This window comes from Lactuca saligna, chromosome 9, assembly GCF_052625555.1.
Source record: "Lactuca saligna cultivar CGN05327 chromosome 9, ASM5262555v1, whole genome shotgun sequence".
In the NCBI taxonomy this organism is placed as follows: domain Eukaryota; kingdom Viridiplantae; phylum Streptophyta; class Magnoliopsida; order Asterales; family Asteraceae; genus Lactuca; species Lactuca saligna.
The window spans coordinates 189,193,438-189,213,449 of record NC_136425.1 but is presented as its reverse complement, the minus strand read 5'-3'; the positions used below and the strand labels follow the sequence as shown (position 1 = coordinate 189,213,449).

General features: G+C 41.3%; 1 protein-coding gene across 1 annotated transcript; it reads left to right on the top strand.

Moving 5' to 3' along the window:
- The first annotated feature begins 2,100 nt into the window (after positions 1-2,100).
- On the top strand, positions 2,101-5,492 carry LOC145015760 (uncharacterized). The gene is made up of 5 exons (XM_078974234.1): positions 2,101-2,877; positions 2,964-3,505; positions 3,752-3,841; positions 4,427-5,020; positions 5,126-5,492. Exons 1-5 carry the CDS (start codon positions 2,796-2,798, stop codon positions 5,243-5,245), a joined length of 1,428 nt encoding a protein of 475 aa, XP_078830360.1. The 5' UTR covers positions 2,101-2,795; the 3' UTR covers positions 5,246-5,492.
- Positions 5,493-20,012: the final 14,520 nt, after the last annotated feature.

Below are 20,012 nucleotides of genomic sequence, written 5' to 3'. Positions count from 1 at the left end.
ATTAAGAAACTTCATCGTATCCGATGTCAGAAAACCAAACGTATCAAACGTGAATTATGTTAACACGTGTTAATTTTTCATGTATGGTTTCTTATGTTTTGTGATTTTGCCCGCTTTGAAACCCCTAATCTTAAGAGAGGATGTTGCAAATATCATCCACCAAATTGAGTGATTATTGGTTGATAATCTCCACTCCTATAAGTTGTTGAATTCATGTGAATTATCCAATGTGGTGTCATGAAAACAAGAATACAAATATATGTTGTAATATTGTTTAGGTTTCCACCATAAAATAACATTTTACTAGTGGATCATATGTGTGATTTTTTCTATCCATATACTTATATATTTCCACATTTATATCTATGTGTGTATGTGGATATGATATTTGTTACAAGCTACATTGTTATATACCGAATTTGTGGAGTGATTATTTTAATTATAAATTTAAAAGGAACCTTTCCCATGTGAACGTTCTTACAACATTTGTTAATAAAGATCTAACATATGAATAAATTCAAAAGGAACCTTTCTTGAAATAAGAAATTAATCCCTCAACCAAATCATGGAAGAAAGAATATATCCACTAGAAATGAATAGTTTGGTTTTGAGAAAGCTTTCCCTTTCCATTTGAAACAATATACATTGAGTAATAAAGTTTTTAGTCTTAAACTCTTCATTAAAACATTAGAATTGGATTACATAGTAACATAAATAGACAAAACATCAATTGAAACAAAAGAAATATATAAGGGTATTACTAAAAGAGTATTTGAGCTCTACAGTATAAGAAAAAAGGTAAGGGATAACAATGATGAAATCACTTGGGCTCATTTATTTATACACAAAAAATGCCAAATCTTTATAAACACGTATTTGTATTTGTTCACAATTGCAATCAATACCCATTATAATTGCTAGTAGATCTTTATCTATCTTGTTTTGCCTCAAACTATCAAAATTATATCTATGCAAGTTATAATGAATGTGGTGATAAAACTAAAAAACTGTACCAAACAACATTAATATCTAGTGGTTATATTTCGACTACTTTCATATTATTGTGATACCTTCAAAATAATATATGTTCTATTAGATGTTTTGGGGAAGTCAAAATAAATGAACTATTAAAGTTAACTTATATATTTATTTTTTTATAGATATTTGTTTAACCTTTAATCAAATTGTTTATAATCTAACAATAAAAATTGAAAATATGCTCTTAAGGCATTGAAGGTTGAAGGTAGGGGTGGATATATTAACCAAAAAACCAAATCAAAACCAAATTAACTCAAATAACCGAGTTATCTTAATTGAACCATTACTAATAACGATGATGTTATTTTTATTTTTGATTGACTAAATACATATGGTTGAATTATGGTTTTCATCTAAAACCAAACCTCTAAAAACGAAACTAAACAAATAATATTAATAAATATTTTTAATATAAAATAATATTAAATATCATGGTATTTAATTATATTTGGAATTGAAAATTTAAAGGATAATTATTTGAAATTAAGTGGGATATCTAATTTTTTTATCATATTAATAAGGTTACAAACATTGAATCATTCATTTTTTTTATAACAATACACTTTATGTTTTTAAGTTTTTATAGCAAAATATTTTTTTTATCTCATTTTCAACCAGTATTAATATTAACCCTAACCATTAACCGGAAAAAACCATTAACCAAAACCAATATTAATAAATACCCAATGATTATAAAAAAAATATATTAACCATTTATAATGGTTAGAGTTCATTTTCAACTAAAAACTGAACCAAACCATCACATACTCATACTTGTAATACTTGTAGTTTCCAATATTAGTGTAATTTACGATTATATTAGAACATAGTAAAAATATGTTAACTTTTATACATACCACATATATCAATATATTCATAGTTTTTTTTTTATCAAATTTAAGTTACATATGATATACACAAAAAAAAAATATCCTTAGACTTTTAGTAGATAGATAATCTTTTCAAAGTTTGTTTAAAAGTAGGCATGATGATTGCTAGAAATAAGGGTTAAGAACTTGTAACAAACTTATTTTTTTTAAAATTTTCATCATCACAAAAACAAACCCCACCCCCACACCAAAGAGACCCCCACCAAAAACTTCCGCAATCCTTTTCTTCTTCTCCTTCCCCTCTCCCCCTTCTCTCACACAGTAACATAAATCTCTTCTTCCCCCACACGGCGTAATCACAGCGGTCTTTCTTTCTGCACACTCAATTCTCTTCGTTTACAACCGTTTCAAAGTTTCTTTCTTGTGATTCAAAAACCAAATTTCCATATAATACAATCGTAGAACTGAGACATCCGAAAAAACAGAGGCCGAATTAGGGTTTTTTTGGGTTTTCGTTTAATCCAACTTAGTCTAATCTTAATTTCGTGGGGGTAATTCAAGAATTTGGAATACCCATTTCTTGTTTATTCACGTTTGTTTCATTACTATATATCAAACGAACAAACCCTAGGTTTATATTTTCTTTTGCGTGTTGTGATGTTTTAAGCTCTAGGGTTTGATTATGTAATGGGATTGAAGTATCATTCATTCATAGGCGTTCTAAATTGCGTTTCTTTGATGGTATAAGACTGGTTTGTTTTCTCTGAAGGTGGTGATTCAACTTAGTTATAAGATGAGGGTCTTCTAAGTTTTGTTCAATCTCGAAAAATGGCGTCTTTCTAGTTCTTTTCTTCGATACTGATGGTGTTGTACTTGGATGTCCATTTGGTCTTTTTTATTCTCTTGTTATGATGTTCAGTACTAATTATGGAAAAAACTGAGCCAACATTCGTACCCGAATGGTTAAAGAACAATGGAAGCTTAAGCACATCGTCTTCATTGCATTCTGGTATGTTTTCTCCCACAATGTTGATGTTATTCTTCATGTTTTCGTAACTTAATTTACTCATCGACATACTTTTTAATGTGTTGTAGATGATCAACGTGTATCAAAATCTCTGAGAAATAACGATTTAGGTCGCACATCTGTTTCCGATCGAACAACCTCTTCATATTTTAGGCGTTCTTACAGTAATTTTGGGAGAAATCATCGTGATTGGGACAAAGATTATTCTGATCCATTGGCTAATATTCTCCCAAGTAGATTTGAGAAAGATGGATTAAGACGTTCACATTCGAGTCTTTCTGCTAAGAAAAGCGAGTCATGGCCTAGGAAAGTTGTAGGTGAAAAAAATGGTCATAATAATGGGAAGGTGTTATTTGAGAGAGACTTCCCATATCTTGGGGTCGAAGAAAAACAAGCGGATTCTGAGATTGGGAGAGTGCCTTCTCCAGGGTTGACCACCGCCATTCAGAGCTTACCCGTTGGTAATGTGGCAGTGATTGGCGGTGATGGGTGGACCTCCGCCTTGGCTGAGGTGCCTGTGATGGTTCAACCTACTCCAGTGGTGGCAACTAGCCGGAATATGGCTGAGACTTTGGCGCAAGGTCCTCCTCGAGCTCATACTGCACCTCAGGTACTGTGTTTGACATGACATGACAAAGTAGATTATACTGTGTTTGACATGACACGACATAATAGGTGATACTGTGTTTGACATGACATGACAGAATAGGTTGTATTGATTTGAATGGGACAAAAATTGTAAATTTTTTTGTACTTTATGTCTTGGAGCAATGTTTGGTATGTGGAAAAGACATAAATGCCCTTTTCATTTTTATTACTTTGTCACACATGTTTATATTTAGTTGTTTTGTTGTAGTTATCTGTTGGAACTCAAAGACTTGAAGAGCTTGCAGTCAAGCAATCAAGGCAATTGATTCCCGTGACTCCTTCCATGCCTAAAACCATGGTAAGTGTTATTTTCCTTTCTTGTTGATTTTTAAAACTATTGTTACCTTTTATTCTTTTAGCATTTTAACATTTTTTTTTGGTAAAAGGTTTGGACTTTAGGGATAACTTTCTATTTTAAGTTGTTCTTTCTGCATTAACTTACAAAGAAAACACCTATATATAGTTTACCATATTAAGTTGTGTTATCATTAAGCCCATTAAGTAAAAAAGAAACAATGTCATGTTACATTATTTGAGTTTTGACAATGACATGGCTTATCCAAAATCCAAATAATAATAATAATACATCTCAATTTGGGTGATTCAAGCCTTTAAAGCATAATAGTCAAACATTATATACCATACATCATTATTTCTATAACATACAAGGACAAATACATCTTCATTTAGTACAACTTTTTAAATCATATGTTCCAAATTTTTATCATAGTACAACTTGTACCATAGAATTAAAAAAGCATTTTTTTTTTTCTTGTATGGAACATCCGTACATGTTTTTAAATCACACCACATCCTATTTTTCTTTCATGTAACGTTATTTTTACAACAAACTTGATTCTAAAATCTTTGGCAACTTTTTTAGGCAATGAACTCTTCTGAAAAGTCAAAGCTAAAAGTTGGTCAAAGTCAACCCTCCCCTCGACCTTTGTCTGCGAAATCTGATGTCAGCAAGGTATCATCAACCGTGGGCAAACTTCATGTCCTTAAACCATCTCGTGAAAGAAATGGTACAATTTCAAAGGAGACATTAAGCCCCACAAGTGGTGGTAAATTACCAAATAGCCCTCTTGCTGTACCCTCGGCTGTAACATCTAATATCACATTGAGAAACACGGGTAGTTCAGTCAATCTTGAAAAGAGACCCTCCCCTCAGGCTCAGAGTCGAAATGACTTTTTTAACCTTGTGAGGAAAAAATCCATGGCAACCAACTCGGTTACAGGGTCGAGTCAGAGTCAGTCTGAGTCTGACTCGACCGATGGTGCACCCAAGGGTGGTGTGGGTGATACGGTTGACCGGTCAACTAGTAATGGAAAGAGCAATTTGGGCAATGATGTAATTTTGTACTCTGAGGAAGAAGAGGCAAGATTTTTGAAGTCATTGGGGTGGGAGGAAACTACTGAGGAGGGAGGTCTTACAGAAGAGGAGATTAACTCTTTTTACAGGGATGTAAGTAAGGTAAGTAGAAAGTTTTTTTTTTTTTTTTTTTTTTTTTTTTTTTCCTTGAATAATTGTATGGCTTTTTGATATTTGATTTTTCATTGATGGTTTTTATGTTTGCAGTATGTGAAGAAAAGAACTGCTTCAAATTTTTTCAAAGGAACACAGCCCAAGTGTTTGATGCCAGTGATACAAATGGGGAAAAATGGTGATATTTCAGCTGAGTCGAAGGTGGATTCGTGAGCTTGTGGGACCCGTTTTAGTTATTGAAAGGTCTTGTTTTTATTAGGGTGTCAAGATCCGGATATTACAAAATGCTTAAAAGATTAGGACTCTGTTTTTCTTCATCTTTAAAGGGCTGATGAGGGGAGTAGGTGAAAAGAAATGTGGGTTTTAGTTTGTTTTTTCTTTTATTTTTCGATTCAACATAGTAGCTTTGTTATGGTTTATTAGTCATTTTTAAGGGAAAAAAGCAAGAAATTTACTTGTATGCTTGTTTCTTGATTGGTTTTTCTCGTTAAATGTTTGGTTTTTTTGTCAAAAGAGTACGAGGTTTAGGGTTCCCCTTGAATCATATGAGTTGATGTTGCAAAAAGGTTAGACTTGTCAAAATTGACCGAGTGATTTAGATGGAATGATTTTTGAAAATATGTTGATATTTAATGATCTTAAACCACTTATCTAGCTTTTTTCTTTAGCATGTTGGTTTAGATGACAAATTATATTTGATGTAGAGGTTTTATTTGTATTTGAGTTGAAGATAACTAAAGCATTGAAGTCTTTACACAAAAGATACTTATCACTTGTGTACAGACTCTAATATTTGAGTTGAAGATAACTAAAGCATTGAAGTAGCTTCAATACATGTAATGACACCAATGGATTAAACCAATAAAGTCTTTGGTTTGAAGGAGCAACACACACAAAAACAAGTTTTAGAACCCCACAAATCAATTCCAGTTAAATGATCATTAAACTAACAAATCCTTTAATTTTAAATAAGAAGCAACAAATCATAAACCCTTAAGAATATTCAAAATTTAACAAAAGAGTGAGATTATTGTATAAATTTAGAAGAATCTGATTGGGTTCTTTGCTATCAATACAACAACGGGATGCCTCCAACACTTGAAGTAGAATGAACAATATGGATGACGAATCGGGTAGTCATGGTATTTTTATAAAACAAGGACATGACATAACACGAGGTCATGTTTTGTTTTACTAACACGAAAACGACTTAGTTAAAACACGATAAAACAATTAACAAGACAAAGAATGAAAAATATAAAATAAAATAAACCTTAAATTTTTCAGTTAATAATTAATCATACAAAATACGACAAACACATGTTAATATCATGTCAATTTCGTGTCGTATTTTGAACATGAACACAAAAAGACACAATGTCGAGTTTTTTATGTTTGATACAGACACAACATGTTCCAAATAAATGACTTCCTTTCGATGCAGTTTATGCTAAATATTACAAAATTAACATAAACACGGATAAAATCGGAAGCAACATTTGTTCCTTTTGACATCCAAAAATAGTATTCTTAGACAAAATATCCAAACGTATCTAACAATGAATTCCTAACAAGGAGATTTTGAGTTCTATCCCAAACAAATACTAACCCACCATTCTAAAAAAATCTACAAAGGTAAATTTTGGAATCCTAATACTCAAAATCTTAAACACTTTAAGATTATTAAAAGTAAAAATGGTTCCCAACATACCTACTTAAAGTGTATCATGCTAGCGCCACATCAATTTCACTATGTTCTTACTAATACTTACTTTATTTTGGAAATACCCATCACTCCACATCATTAAATATTTTTATTTTTAAAATTTTTAAATACTCAATTTCAATAAAAATACAAGATTTCTAAAAGAAAATTAAAAGTACATTGCTAAAAATGAAATAAAAATTATACTAAAAAGCCTTTAAAAAACATAAAATTAAAAACAATATTACGCTTAAATTAAAAATTACATTAAAACCTAAAATTTATAAATCCTTATACTTATTTTTCATCTTGCGTTGGAGCTTGTTGAAAAGTTCGGGTTGATCGAGTGGAAGATTCGGATGAGATGACATGTTTATCATTTTCAAGTCGATTACAATTTTGTACTTTAATTTTTTTTTAAGAAAGTCAAGATGATAATCAAGTTTTTTTTAAAGCATTTGAATGAAATTTGGTTTCGGTTCAACGACTTTTTTTTTTCTTTGTCTTTTCTTGATGAAGATGCCTTCTTTTTCACCTTGTCCCTTCCCACTAGGCATCGAAGGGTGATCTCTTTCGGTGCGTCGTTATCATCATCATCATCTTCATTGAGGTCAATTCCAAAACTCGCTTCCGATTCCGAAATTCTTGCTCGTTTAGTGGAACCGGTGGATTGTCTTTGTGAGTGACTAAGCATGCTTGGATTAAGGACCCATTTTGGATCGGCTAGCTGTAACACCCGATCTCAGGTACACATTTAACTTCAAGTCAAATATCATATTTTACTCTTGGACTCGGCGAGTTGGGGGCTCAAATCGTCGAGTAGGATCGACTCCGGGTCGGGGATTAAGTGACCTACTCGACGAGTCAGAAGACAGACTCGGTGAGTAGGAGCTGTCTGGGTGAAGCCCTAAATTGGAGGGTTTACACCCTATTTAAACATCTTATGGGGCTTCCACCCCAAACTCCATCACCTCCAGAGCATTACACCCGAAACCCTAATCCTCTATAAGTGAGCTTGAGCTTTCTTGGTTGTTTTGAGTATTTCTTGGTGTGTTTTGAAGCTAGAGCAAGAAGTGGAAGATAGAAGACCCAAGGGGGAAGGAATAGATACAGGATCAACAACATTCTCTTCTCACTTTCTAGTAATCAAGCTTCATACTTGACTTGTAGTTTCTTAGATCTCCTTGTGGTCATTTTTATGGAGTTTTGGGTCCAAGTAGCTTGATCCTTGGGACTTGGACGTCCCAAGTAAATATATCTGCAGATCTGGAACCTTGGAGGGTCCTCATGGCATAAAGGTGCCATCTTTATGGTCATGAGAACCCCATGTATGAAATAAACCCCATTTTTGGTCCTTTGAGCATAAAAATCCCATGCGTGTACGTAAAGTTCATGACTTTACGTGTTATATCGAATTAAGGAGCTCAGATCTACCTGTTGGATGAGAGTTGTACATCAGAAACCGAGTTTTGGACATGGACATTAGTCGACTCGGCGGGTCGTTCATGGGACTCGGCGAGTCAGGGGTTTGGGTTCCCAACCTTCTATGATTCGAGGGAATCCAGTTTAGTCTAGAATGGATTTAGATGAGTCCAGAGGAAGGACTCAACGAAATGGACATAACTTTGGACCTGGAAGCCATGGGACTCGGCGAGTGTATGAACGCACTTAGCGAGTCCAAGGTCATCTCCCAACCCATGAAGATAGACTCGATGAGTTGTTCATACAACTCGGCGAGTCATAAACTAGACACGATCATATGACGAAGATAACTCGACGAGTTCAAGGAGGAACTCGGCGAGTGAGTTGAAGATTGTCCCAATGATATGATTGAAGGAGAACTCGTCAAGTTCTTGCTAGACTCAACGAGTTGAGTCGGACTCGGTGAGTTGGCGGGCCAACTCGGCGAGTCGAGTCAACTGGAAGTTAACTCTGATCAGGATATTGACTTTGGCCAAGGGTAGGATAGTCATTTTACCATAAGATCAGTTACCAGTTCTTAACTATGTGTCCTTATGGAAGTTATAGCCTGAGAGTCTTCGGAGCATTAGACATGGATTTCTCACTTAGAGTTTCAGCAACCAGTCACACGAGGTGAGTTTCCCTTCAGCAGGAACGGGTCTAAGGCACCAAGGCTGACTCGTACTTTGTTATGATTAGTAGTTGAGTGTGGGCAGCGCCCGTATCTCCCAGTTACCTGAGTGTTGGCAGGGCCCGTATTTCTCGGTAGTGGTGTTTGATTATGATATAAGTTTGAATGACAGATCTAGTTATACTTGTTGTCTGTGTGGTACTTGTAACAACCCAATTTTCACGTCCGAAAATTTCATTTTAAAACATTACTTTAGAAAACATTAATAATTAAAAACATTGTTTGATCAAACCACAACACACACAAACCATGTTTAAAAGCCAAACCATATAACCCATCAAAATATCAGAGTACAAATCCCAGTGAATCTCGTAAATGCGGAAACCAGAGTGTGTGCATGATGTGCCGCTACCACGCCAGCTCCTTCCCCTTCGAAGAAGAGGTACCTGAAAACAAAACTGTAAAACGTAAGCACAAAGCTTAGTGAGTTCCCCCACTATACCACATACCACATAATCACATAACATACATAAATTTGTCAAGCATATCTGGGTTCCCGACCTACCCCTTCTGTCCTCTCGACCGGATACTGCCTAGCATATCTGGGTGTTGGCCTCCCCTTCGGTCCTTTCGACCGGATACTGCCTAGCATATTTGGGTGCTGGCCTCCCCTTCGGTCCTTTCGATCGGATACTGGGGACTATTTCACCCCCTACTACTACCACATAACACATATATCACATAGTCTAACAACCCTAGATGAATATCACAAAGACAATAATCTAATCACACATCTCCTACTGGTGGGCCGGCATTGTGGCCTTAGACCCACCGCTACTGGAAGGAAACTCACCTCAAAGTAGCTGCTGAACTGATCGGGAACTGACTGACTGTTGCTGCTGCTCCGGAACTTCTCCGACTGCAATTCCCACAACATACTTAATCACACACTGCTAACTGTCCTTTGGGTAAAAAGACCATTTTACCCCTGGTCTAGCCCTAAGTCAAATCAAAGTAAACTTTCAGTTGACCCGACTCGCCGAGTTGGCTCTCCAACTCGCCGAGTCCCTATCCAGACGATTGTCCTGGGTACCTGATTCTACTCGTCGAGTTAGGCTATGACTCGACGAGTTCTTCTTCTAAACTGACATTGAAGTTCTTCGTCCTACTCGCCGAGTGGTATGAACAACTCGTCGAGTTCATCTTCATCCGATGAACACTCATGCTTAGACTCGCCGAGTTGTATGAACAACTCGTCGAGTCTGTTCTTGGTCTATGAAGATTGCCGTGGACTCGCCGAGCCAGGCCATGACTCGCCGAGTCCTACCATGGGTGAGTTCAGCTTCCAACTCACCGAGTCACCCCCTGTGACTCACTGCTCAAACTCGATACAGCATAAAGGGACCAATTCGGTGACCCGCGAGCCGACTCGCCGAGTCGTCGCCATGCATCCATTAAATACACCGATTTGTTCGATTTCAGTCCATGCTATTCATAGATCTGGGCTTCTAAGACACGAATCACACGTAAAGTTTCCAACTTTACGTGTAGATATTCACTAATATGGATTTTAGGGTTCAAAATTCCTTGAAAGGGTAGATCTAGGATGAACAAGCCACATGGGTCCATAAAGCTAACAGATCTGAGCTCCTGGAGCTCAATCTTGCCTAGATCTAAAGGCCAATCCACTTATTACGAAACATTATGCACAAACAAGCTTGGGGAATTGCTCAAGAGTGTCTTAAATGAAATCTTAAGCATAGGAACAGGGGGAAAACGAGATATACCTCAATGAAACAGCTGAAGAACACAATGATGCTTGGATGGCTCTCCTTCCTCTTGATCTTCTTCCCCTTCTTGCCTCAAAACCTTCAAGAATACACACAAGAGCCTCAAACTCACAAGAAACGAGCTAAGTACGAGGGTTGGGAGCTCTGGGGGTGAATGGGGGCTGGCAAGGGGCGGATATGAGGTTTAAATAGGGTGAAAACCCCTGAAACTTAGGGTTTCATCCAACAGCGGCGACTCGCCGAGTCCAGGATATGGACTCGCCGAGTCGCCAACTTAAACGTGTCCTAGGTCTCGTCCCTACTCGGCGAGTCGGACCTATGACTCGCCGAGTCCAAGGCTAAAATAGGAAGTACTCAAATAAGATTTACATACCAGGAACCAGGTGCTACAAATCTCCCCCACTTATTTTAGACTTCGTCCTCGAAGTCTGCTGCTCGATCCTGAAACAGCTCGGGGTAATGCTCCATCAGCTCGTCCATCGGCTCCCAAGTCCATTCCGAACCCTTGCGGTGCTGCCATTGCACCTTCACTAGTTCTACCCTCTTGTTCCTCAAATCCTTCGACTTCCTGTCGAGTATTGCGACTGGGCGCTCAATGTAATTCAAGCTGTCATCAACATGAATATCCTCCAACGGTACTACCGCTGAATCGTCCACTAGGCACTTCCACAGCTGAGAAACATGGAAAGTGCTGTGGATCTGACTGAGCTCGGCTGGCAGATCCAGCCTATACGCCACCTTGCCCACCCGGGCTACAACCCTGAACGGTCCGATGAATCTTGGGCCCAACTTTCCCCGCTTCCTGAATCGAATAACGCCTTTCCAAGGCGACACTTTCAGGAGAACCATATCCCCGACTTGGAACTCCAAGTCGGATCGACACTTGCGGCGTAACTTTTCTGCCGACTCTGAGTAGTCTGAAGTCTGCTTCGAACCTGCTGGATCCTCTCGGTCGTCTCGAGCACCACCTCGGTGCTTCCCATGACTCTCTGGCCAACTTCACCCCAGCATATCGGGGTTCTGCACCTCCGCCCGTACAACATCTCGAAGGGTGGTCGGTCAATACTCGCGTGGTAGCTGTTGTTGTATGAGAACTCAGCCAAAGGAAGATAGGTATCACAGCTACCACCGAAATCTAACACACACGCCCGCAACATGTACTACAAATTTTGGATGGTCCGCTCACTTTGACCATCCGTCTGCGGGTGAAAGGCGGTGCTAAAATGCAATCGAGTGCCTAACTCGTCATGGAACTTCTTCCAAAATCTGGAAGTGAAATGCACATCCCTGTCCGAGATCACCGATACCGGCACCCCGTGCCGCGCAACGATCTCCCTGATATAGATATCGGCCAATTTCTCGGCCGATATGCTCTCCTGAATCGGAATAAAGTGAGCACTCTTGGTCAGTCGATCCACGATGACCCAAATCGAATCCACTCCACGCGCGGTCCTGGGAAGCTTTGTAATAAAATCCATGGTGATATCTTCCCATTTCCACGGTGGAATGTCCAACGGCTGCATCTTACCATGCGGTCTCTGATGTTCGGCCTTGACCTTCCTGCAGGTCAAGCACCGCTCAACGTACCATGCCACATCCCGCTTCATGCAGGGCCACCAATAGTCCAGACGGAGATCCCTATACATCTTCGTCACCCCGAGATGAATAGAGAATCGGGACTTGTGCGCCTCATCCATCAAAATCTGGCGTACGCCCCCGTGATACGGCACCCACACCCTATGGTGTAGTGTCAATAGTCCCCGGCCATCATAATCAAAGGAGGACACTTGACCCACCACGCGCTCGCTCTTCCGATGCTCCTCCTTGATAGCCTCCTATTGAGCCTCCCGAATTCGCTCCAATAGGGGAGTCACTACATTCATCCTCATGCATACGTCCCTGATCAGTGCCACCTTGCGGCTAAGTGCATCGGCCACCACGTTGGCCTTCCCCAGGTGGTAAAGGATCTCGCAATCATAATCCTTCACCACATCCAACCACCAACGCTGCCTCATGTTCAGATTCGGCTGGTCCATGAGATACCTCAGACTCTTGTGGTCCGTGTAGATGGTACAACGAACCCCATAGAGGTAATGTCGCCAAATCTTGAGGGCGAAGACCACAACCCCCAACTCCAAATCGTGCGTCGGGTAGTTCGCCTCGTGAGGCTTGAGCTGCCTCGAAGCGTAGGCAATGACATGCCCTCTCTGCATCAGAACTGCGCCCAACCCTGAAATGGACGCATCACAGTAAACCACAAAATCCTTTACGCCCTCTGGCAGGGCTAGGATCGGCGCCACACACAATCTCTGTCTCAGCATCTCAAATGCAGCCTGCTGCTCGGGTCCCCACCGAAAGACCACGACTTTCTTCGTCAGCCGCGTCAGGGGTACGACTATCTTGGAGAAATCCTGGATAAATCTCCGATAGTAGCCCGCTAATCCCAGGAAACTCCGAATCTCGGATGGAGACTTCGGAACCTCCCATCTCATCACGGCCTCGACCTTGGCCAGATCGACCAGAATTCTGTTCTGGTTGACGAGGTGCCCCAAGAATTGCACCTCGCGCAGCCAGAACTCACACTTGGAGAACTTGGCATACAAGCTCTCCCTCCTCAGGGTCTCCAACACCTCCCTCAGATGCTCCTCATGATCCTCCTGAGTCTTGGAATAAACCAAGATGTCATCGATAAAGACTATCACAGACCGATCCAGCATCGGTCTGCAAACGTGGTTCATGAGATCCATGAACGCGGCAGGAGCATTGGTGAGCCCAAACGGCATCACCACAAACTCATAGTGGCCATAACGTGTCCGAAACACGGTCTTCTGCGTATCCTCCTCCCTGACTCTCATCTGATGATAACCCGAACGCAAGTCAATCTTGGAGAACCAAGATGATCCCTGAAGCTGGTCAAAGAGGTCATCAATCCTCGAGAGTGGGTAACGGTTCTTCACCGTCACCTTGTTCAACTCCCGGTAATCTATACACATCCGATGCGACCCATCCTTCTTCTTCACAAATAGGATCGGGGCTCCCCAAGGCGAACTGCTCGGACGAATGAATCCTTTGTCTAGCAGCTCCTGCAGCTGCGTAGACAACTCCTGCATCTCGAGAGGAGCCAACCGATACGGTGCTTTGGCTATCGGAGCCGCACCGGGGATAAGGTCAATCCTAAACTCCACCTGTCGCTCCGGAGGTATCCCAGGTAGCTCCTCCGGGAAAACATCTGCAAAATCTCGAACCACCGGAACCTCGCTCACTGTCGCTTTACCCGCCTCCCGAGTATCCATCACATACACGACATATCCTGCGCATCTCTACTGAAGATAGCGCCTAGCCCTCGCTGCTGAACACACAGTGGGTCCACACTGCGGCCTTTCGCCATGAATCACTAACTCTCCCCCGCTCGGGGTCCTGACTCGCACTAGCTGCTGCGCGCAGTCTATCACCGCCCCATTAGGGCTCAACCAATCCATGCCAATAATCACCTTGTTCCCACGCAATGGAATGGGAACCAAGTCCACCAGGTAACGCTCCTCAAACAGTCGCAGAACGCAATCTCGAAACACCATCGATGCTCGCACCGATCGATCATCAGCAATCTCTACCTCTAACGGGAAATCTAACTCGCCTGAAGTCTCATGAAACCTCTTGCTAAGCGCAAGAGAAACAAACGATCGGGATGCACCCGAGTCAAACAATACCTGAACTGGGATGTCGTTCACATGGAACGATCCTAATGCATATATATACACACGGAGCACATATCAATATCATAACATCATAAAACAAAAGATAGAAGGAAAGAATCATACCCGTCACCACATCGGGCGCGACGCGTGCCTCCTCGGTAGTCAGCTGGAATGCTCGGCTCCTCACCATCGGAGCCTCTGCCTTGCCCTGTTGCCCATCCGTGATCCACAGGGTCACTGGAGCTGGCGCCTTCACCGGCGCTGAAACTGTCAACAGGGGGCAATTGGCCTTCTTGTGGCCCCTCTGGTTGCAGTGGAAACACAACAACTCCGATGTCTGAATAACTGCTGCAGGAGCAGTGCAATCCCTGCTGATGTGCCCAAACTTGTCGCACTTGTAGCAGCCCGAGGATCCCATCCTGCACGCCCCCTCGTGTGCCTTGCTGCATTTCCGGCAGCGTCCCCGTCCCTGTTGGCCTTTCAGCCCCATATCTGATCCCTTGGGCTTCTTCCCCGAAGCCCCTCTTGTCTGTCCCTCCTCTAATTTCCGTTTCCGGATGTGCTCCAAATCTATCTCCCTCTCCCTCGCCCTGGCAATCATAGAGTCCAAGGTAGGGCAAGCCGAAAAGCTAACATGCTCCCGGATGTCAGCTCGAAGCATATCGTGATAACGAGTCCTCCTCATGTCCTCGTCACTAGCATACTGGGGCACCAACAAAGCCCTCTCCCGGAACTTGGCGGTGATCTCCGCCACAGTCTCCGTCGTCTGTCTCATATCCAGAAACTCCCTGGCCAGCTGCTGAAGCTCGACAGCCGGTGCAAACTCCGCCCTGAACCTGGTCACAAAGTCCGACCAGGTCATAGTCTCGATTGTTGAGGCTCCCAACAAGTCACCCACTGACTCCCACCAATCCCGGGCTCGGTCCCGTAAACACCCCGCTGCATATCTCACCTTCGACCCCTTGGGGCAGAAGCTAGTCAACTGTGCAGACTCGATGTCTGCAATCCATCGCCTGGCAGCAATGGGGTCCTTTACCCCATGGAAATCCGGCGCACCACTGCCCCTGAAGTCCTTGAAGGACAGTGTGCACGACCCCGACTGGCTAGAAGCCAAGTCACTCCTGAATGCCCGCAGGCGATCCTCCATCAACTCCATGATCCCTTCCTTGATCGACCCGAAGATAATGGGAGTAGACTCAAGGATACCCCTAGTGATCTCTGATGCGATGAACTCACGTAACCCCTCATCTACCGGCTCGGAACCCGATCCCTCTCCGACATCAACCGGCCTCGATCGAAGTACCACCATTCTGCAATACATCACAACAATCATTAGATATACTGATGTTTCCTGAGGGATCACAGCTATTTACAAGTTCCCTGGTCTGGTCTTGGCCTTCCTCGGTTCGGGTACGGATCCTCTGATTTCAGTAGTACGGGCCCATACTACCTTCCACATCTATCCGTACCTTCTTCAAGGGCTGCCTCGACCCTACCAGGTCACTTACGCTAAGGCTGGTTACTACTATGCTCATCCCTGACTCGCCCTAGGGAAATCTCCGGCTCTACTTGATCCAGTCCTCAGCTGCTGCAGGCCTCCTCGTAATGCCAATTAGCCATCACCCGAATACCATCACATGCGACGAGACTCAGATAATCCTTCGAGTACCCGACTTGTCCCTACAACAGTTGGACTTAAACAAGAGCTGCGCAGTAGGATCAAATCCGGCACTCTAAGATTATTCAACTCTGACCACATATGATGTGACGTATTCACCTAACGACTAATTCCCATTATTCGGAGTCCCACGTAGCACGAAGCAAGCAGCATTCAGATGAGGGAAACAACGTCAAGCAATTCCGCTCTCATAGAGAGAAACTGGACTAGCACACCGTGCTAACTCATACTACCAGGCACACCCCAACAGGCTACCCTAGTGCTGTCTACTCTATTCTAGCATGCAATTCTCATATAGGTGGAACACATAAGGCAGGCACATAAGGCATCATTCCTAGATCCTTAGTCTTATTCTAGCATGCTGTTCTACAAAAGCTGATAAACATAATCATAAACTTGTATGGGTACTTTGGGGAATATGTAACGACCCAATTTTCACATCAAATTTTTTTTGTTTAAAAACGTTACTTTAGAAAATATTAATAACTAAAATATCATTCGATCATCCATAATATAAACTGAACCATGTCTGAAAACCAAAACATACAACTAATCAGAATATCAATCCCAGAAAAGCTCGTAAATACGGAAACAGGAGAGTGTGTGTGTGACATGCTGCTACCGCACCGGCTCCTTTCCCCTAGCTGAGGAGGTACCTGAAACCAAAACTGAAACCGTAAGCACAAAGCATAGTGAGTTCCCCCATAATACCCCATACCATGCAAGCATATAACAACAACATTCAATTAGGAGATACGGGCCACGCCCACACTCGTGAAGATACGGGCCCCGCCCACACTTCGCTTTATGAGAGATACGGGCCACGCCCACACTCGTGAAGATACGAGCCCCGCCCACACTTCGCTATCTGGAAGATACGGGCCTAACCCACACTCCACTCTCAGAGAGATACGGGCCTCGCCCACACTCAACCGCCAACTCATATCATACAAGTATCGCACAGACAACAAGTGTAAATAATTCTATCATACTGGCATATATCATAATCAACTCAACTAAGAGATACGGGCTTGGCCCACACTCTAATACTAACGTCTCGTCTATACGGGCCGGCCTTGGTGGCTTAGACCCGTTACTACTGGAAGGAAACTCACCTCGAAATAGCTGCTGGTCTGTATGGGAATTGATCACCTACTACTGCTGCTGCTGCTCCGAAACCTCCCCGACTGCAATTCCCACAATATACTTAATCATACACTACTAACTGTCCTTTGGGTAAAAAGACCATTTTACCCTTGGTCTAGCCCTAAGTCAATTCAGAGTCAACTTTTAGTTGACCGACTCGCCGAGTGGATCTCCACTCGCCGAGTCCCTGTCCAGACAATTGTCCTGGGTCCCTGATTCTACTCGTCGAGTTGGGCTATGACTCGACGAGTTCATCTTCTAAACTGGCATTCAACTCCTTCATCCTACTCGCCGAGTTGTATGAACAACTCGTCGAGTTCATCTTCATCCGAAGAACACATATGCTAAGACTCGCCGAGTTGTATGAACAACTCGCCGAGTCTGTTCTTGATCTATGAAGACTTCCTTGGACTCGCCGAGTCAGGGTATTGACTCGCCGAGTCCTAACATGGGTGAGTTCAGCTCCCAACTCACTGAGTCACCCCCTGTGACTCACGGCTCAACTCGATACATCATGAAGGGACCAATTCGGTGACTCGCGACCAGACTCGCCGAGTCACCTATACGACTCGCCGAGTCACCGCCATGCATCCACCAAATACACCGATTTGCTCGATTTCAGTCCATGCCATTCATAGATCTGGACTTCTAGGACACAAATCACACGTAAAGTTTCCAACTTTACGTGTGGATATTCACCAATATGGATTTTAGGGCTCAAAATGCCTTAAAAGGGTAGATCTAGGGCTAACAAGCAACATGGGGCCATAAAGCTAACAGATCTGAGCTCCTGGAGCTCAATCTTGCCTAGATCCAGAGGCCAAACATCTTAATACGACATATAATGCACATACTGATGGGTTTTGGTCATAAGATATCCTATGTGCTCATACAAACCCTAATGCTTAGATCTAGGTTTCTCTATTGTACATGCTTTGAATCCAAGACTATAAACCCTAATTCTAGCATGCAAGTAATCATATTAACATGTAATTAGGTTTAAGATCATACCTTGATTGTTATGTAGCAATAAGAATCCCAAATCTACCTGTAATGACTTTGGAAGGCTTAGAGTCACAAGTGTCACTCCTCTAATGGTTCACAAATACCAAGAGCAAATGGAGAAGGTATAAAGAGAGAGGAGAAGGGTAGGAATTCGTCCTTAGATCCTCTTGGGGAAGAAGTACACGAATTCCAAGGCCTTAGGGGTTTTATATAGGTGTAAAGATTAAGGTTTTAGTCCTTATCCTTATCTAGTTGCTTGTCCACCAAGCAACCATAAGATAAGTCCTAGAAACCCTTATCTTAGTCTAATTCTAAGGGATTTACACCTCTAATTCGTTCACCATATATATAAGATAATCCTTACCTTATATTGTAACTATCACATAATTACAATTCAACCCCTCTAGTTTAATTAATTACACTTGATCACAAAATTAATTCTTAATTAATTATTGACCAATATTAACTAAACAAATATGATTTCTCCTTTAATATATTATTCTTATAACATATTAATAAATCATAATAACCTCTCTCTCTTTATTTATTTCTCCAATCAAGTTGCTTTGGTGAAGGCAACCCAAAAGGACCATGCACCATCGGGTCAAGTACATACCAAAATAGTTATGGACTTAGACACTAATCCAACAGTCTCCCACTTGGATAAATCTAATAACTATTCAGCGTATGACTTCAGATCCTGATCTGCAATCGTAGCTTTCCAAAGCCGCTGTCAACTCTGATCATATCAGATACGCGTGTCCTTAGATAAGGGATCATATATTCCTCCATTCTAGATATCGTATGAGATATGATTTTTAATCATTCTCTTTGTACTACTTCTCGATTTCTGATTTATGACGACAGACTAATTGAACTAATCAAATTAGCCCTAGCCCGGCCGAGCATTTACGTATGTCATCACTAAACCATCGAGGGGCCCACAGATATTGCTTTTATCCTTATTTGGATAAAAGGAACGGATAAACTTTGATACAATGCTTGCTTGCACTCACTAACCAAATCACACACAACAATATGTTTTATAACACCAAGTTACTAGTGCGTTTACATATTATCAATGTGCAACCGATTAGCAAGATACAACTCACACATCTCGGTTTCAAGAATATAAGATGTTATCGTCTCACCAATCACTCGTGGAGTGATCCAAGTGAGGGTGGGTTTAATCCAATGCTCAAATCATATTCGTAAGCACTCATGAACGTTGCAGCAAACATTTGCTTATGTCTAATACTTTTCTAGACAATCCACACACCAATTCATGACAGTCTTCATTCATATCTACTTCCAACATATGAGCGACTGTGGCCCGTTCGAATAATTCGATTATTCTTAATAAACTCAATTATTCTGGAAGTCAAAACATGCAAGGTGAAACACAAGAATAATACTAATCCCATATGGCCTCAAACCTTTGAGTATAAATGAAACTCCTTTTATTTATCACTATACCGATTACTCATTATTTGTTGTTTCGGGTAATCAACTTCTTACTTGAATTATTACACTTGTCCCATGCTCCTAGCATGCACACAATGTTTACCTATGGTTCTTACTTTGTGAAATAGACCAAATTGAATACATTTCCAATCATTCTCATTTCACAACTCCAAATCCTTTTTCATAAGTGTGAGAATATCAAATTCTCGCTACTTATAGAATATGCCAGATTCTAACACTTTATGCAACGATCCTTTCGTAATGTCACTACATCAAAGTCACAAAGACTATTGCCAATGATATTACAAAGTTCTCTAACAGAGATCGTTACAAGACAATTCCTTAGATATGATGTCTCTCACTCAAAGCATTTCTTTGAACATCCTTTTGCATAAAAGTTTCTAC

Coding starts and splice junctions, on each gene's coding strand:
- LOC145015760 (XM_078974234.1), top strand. CDS start 2,796: ATGGAAAAAACTGAGCCAACATTCGTACCCGAATGGTTAAAGAACAAT. Junction 3,506..3,751: donor GAGCTCATACTGCACCTCAG/GTACTGTGTTTG, acceptor GTTTTGTTGTAG/TTATCTGTTGGAACTCAAAG. Junction 5,021..5,125: donor TTTACAGGGATGTAAGTAAG/GTAAGTAGAAAG, acceptor TTATGTTTGCAG/TATGTGAAGAAAAGAACTGC.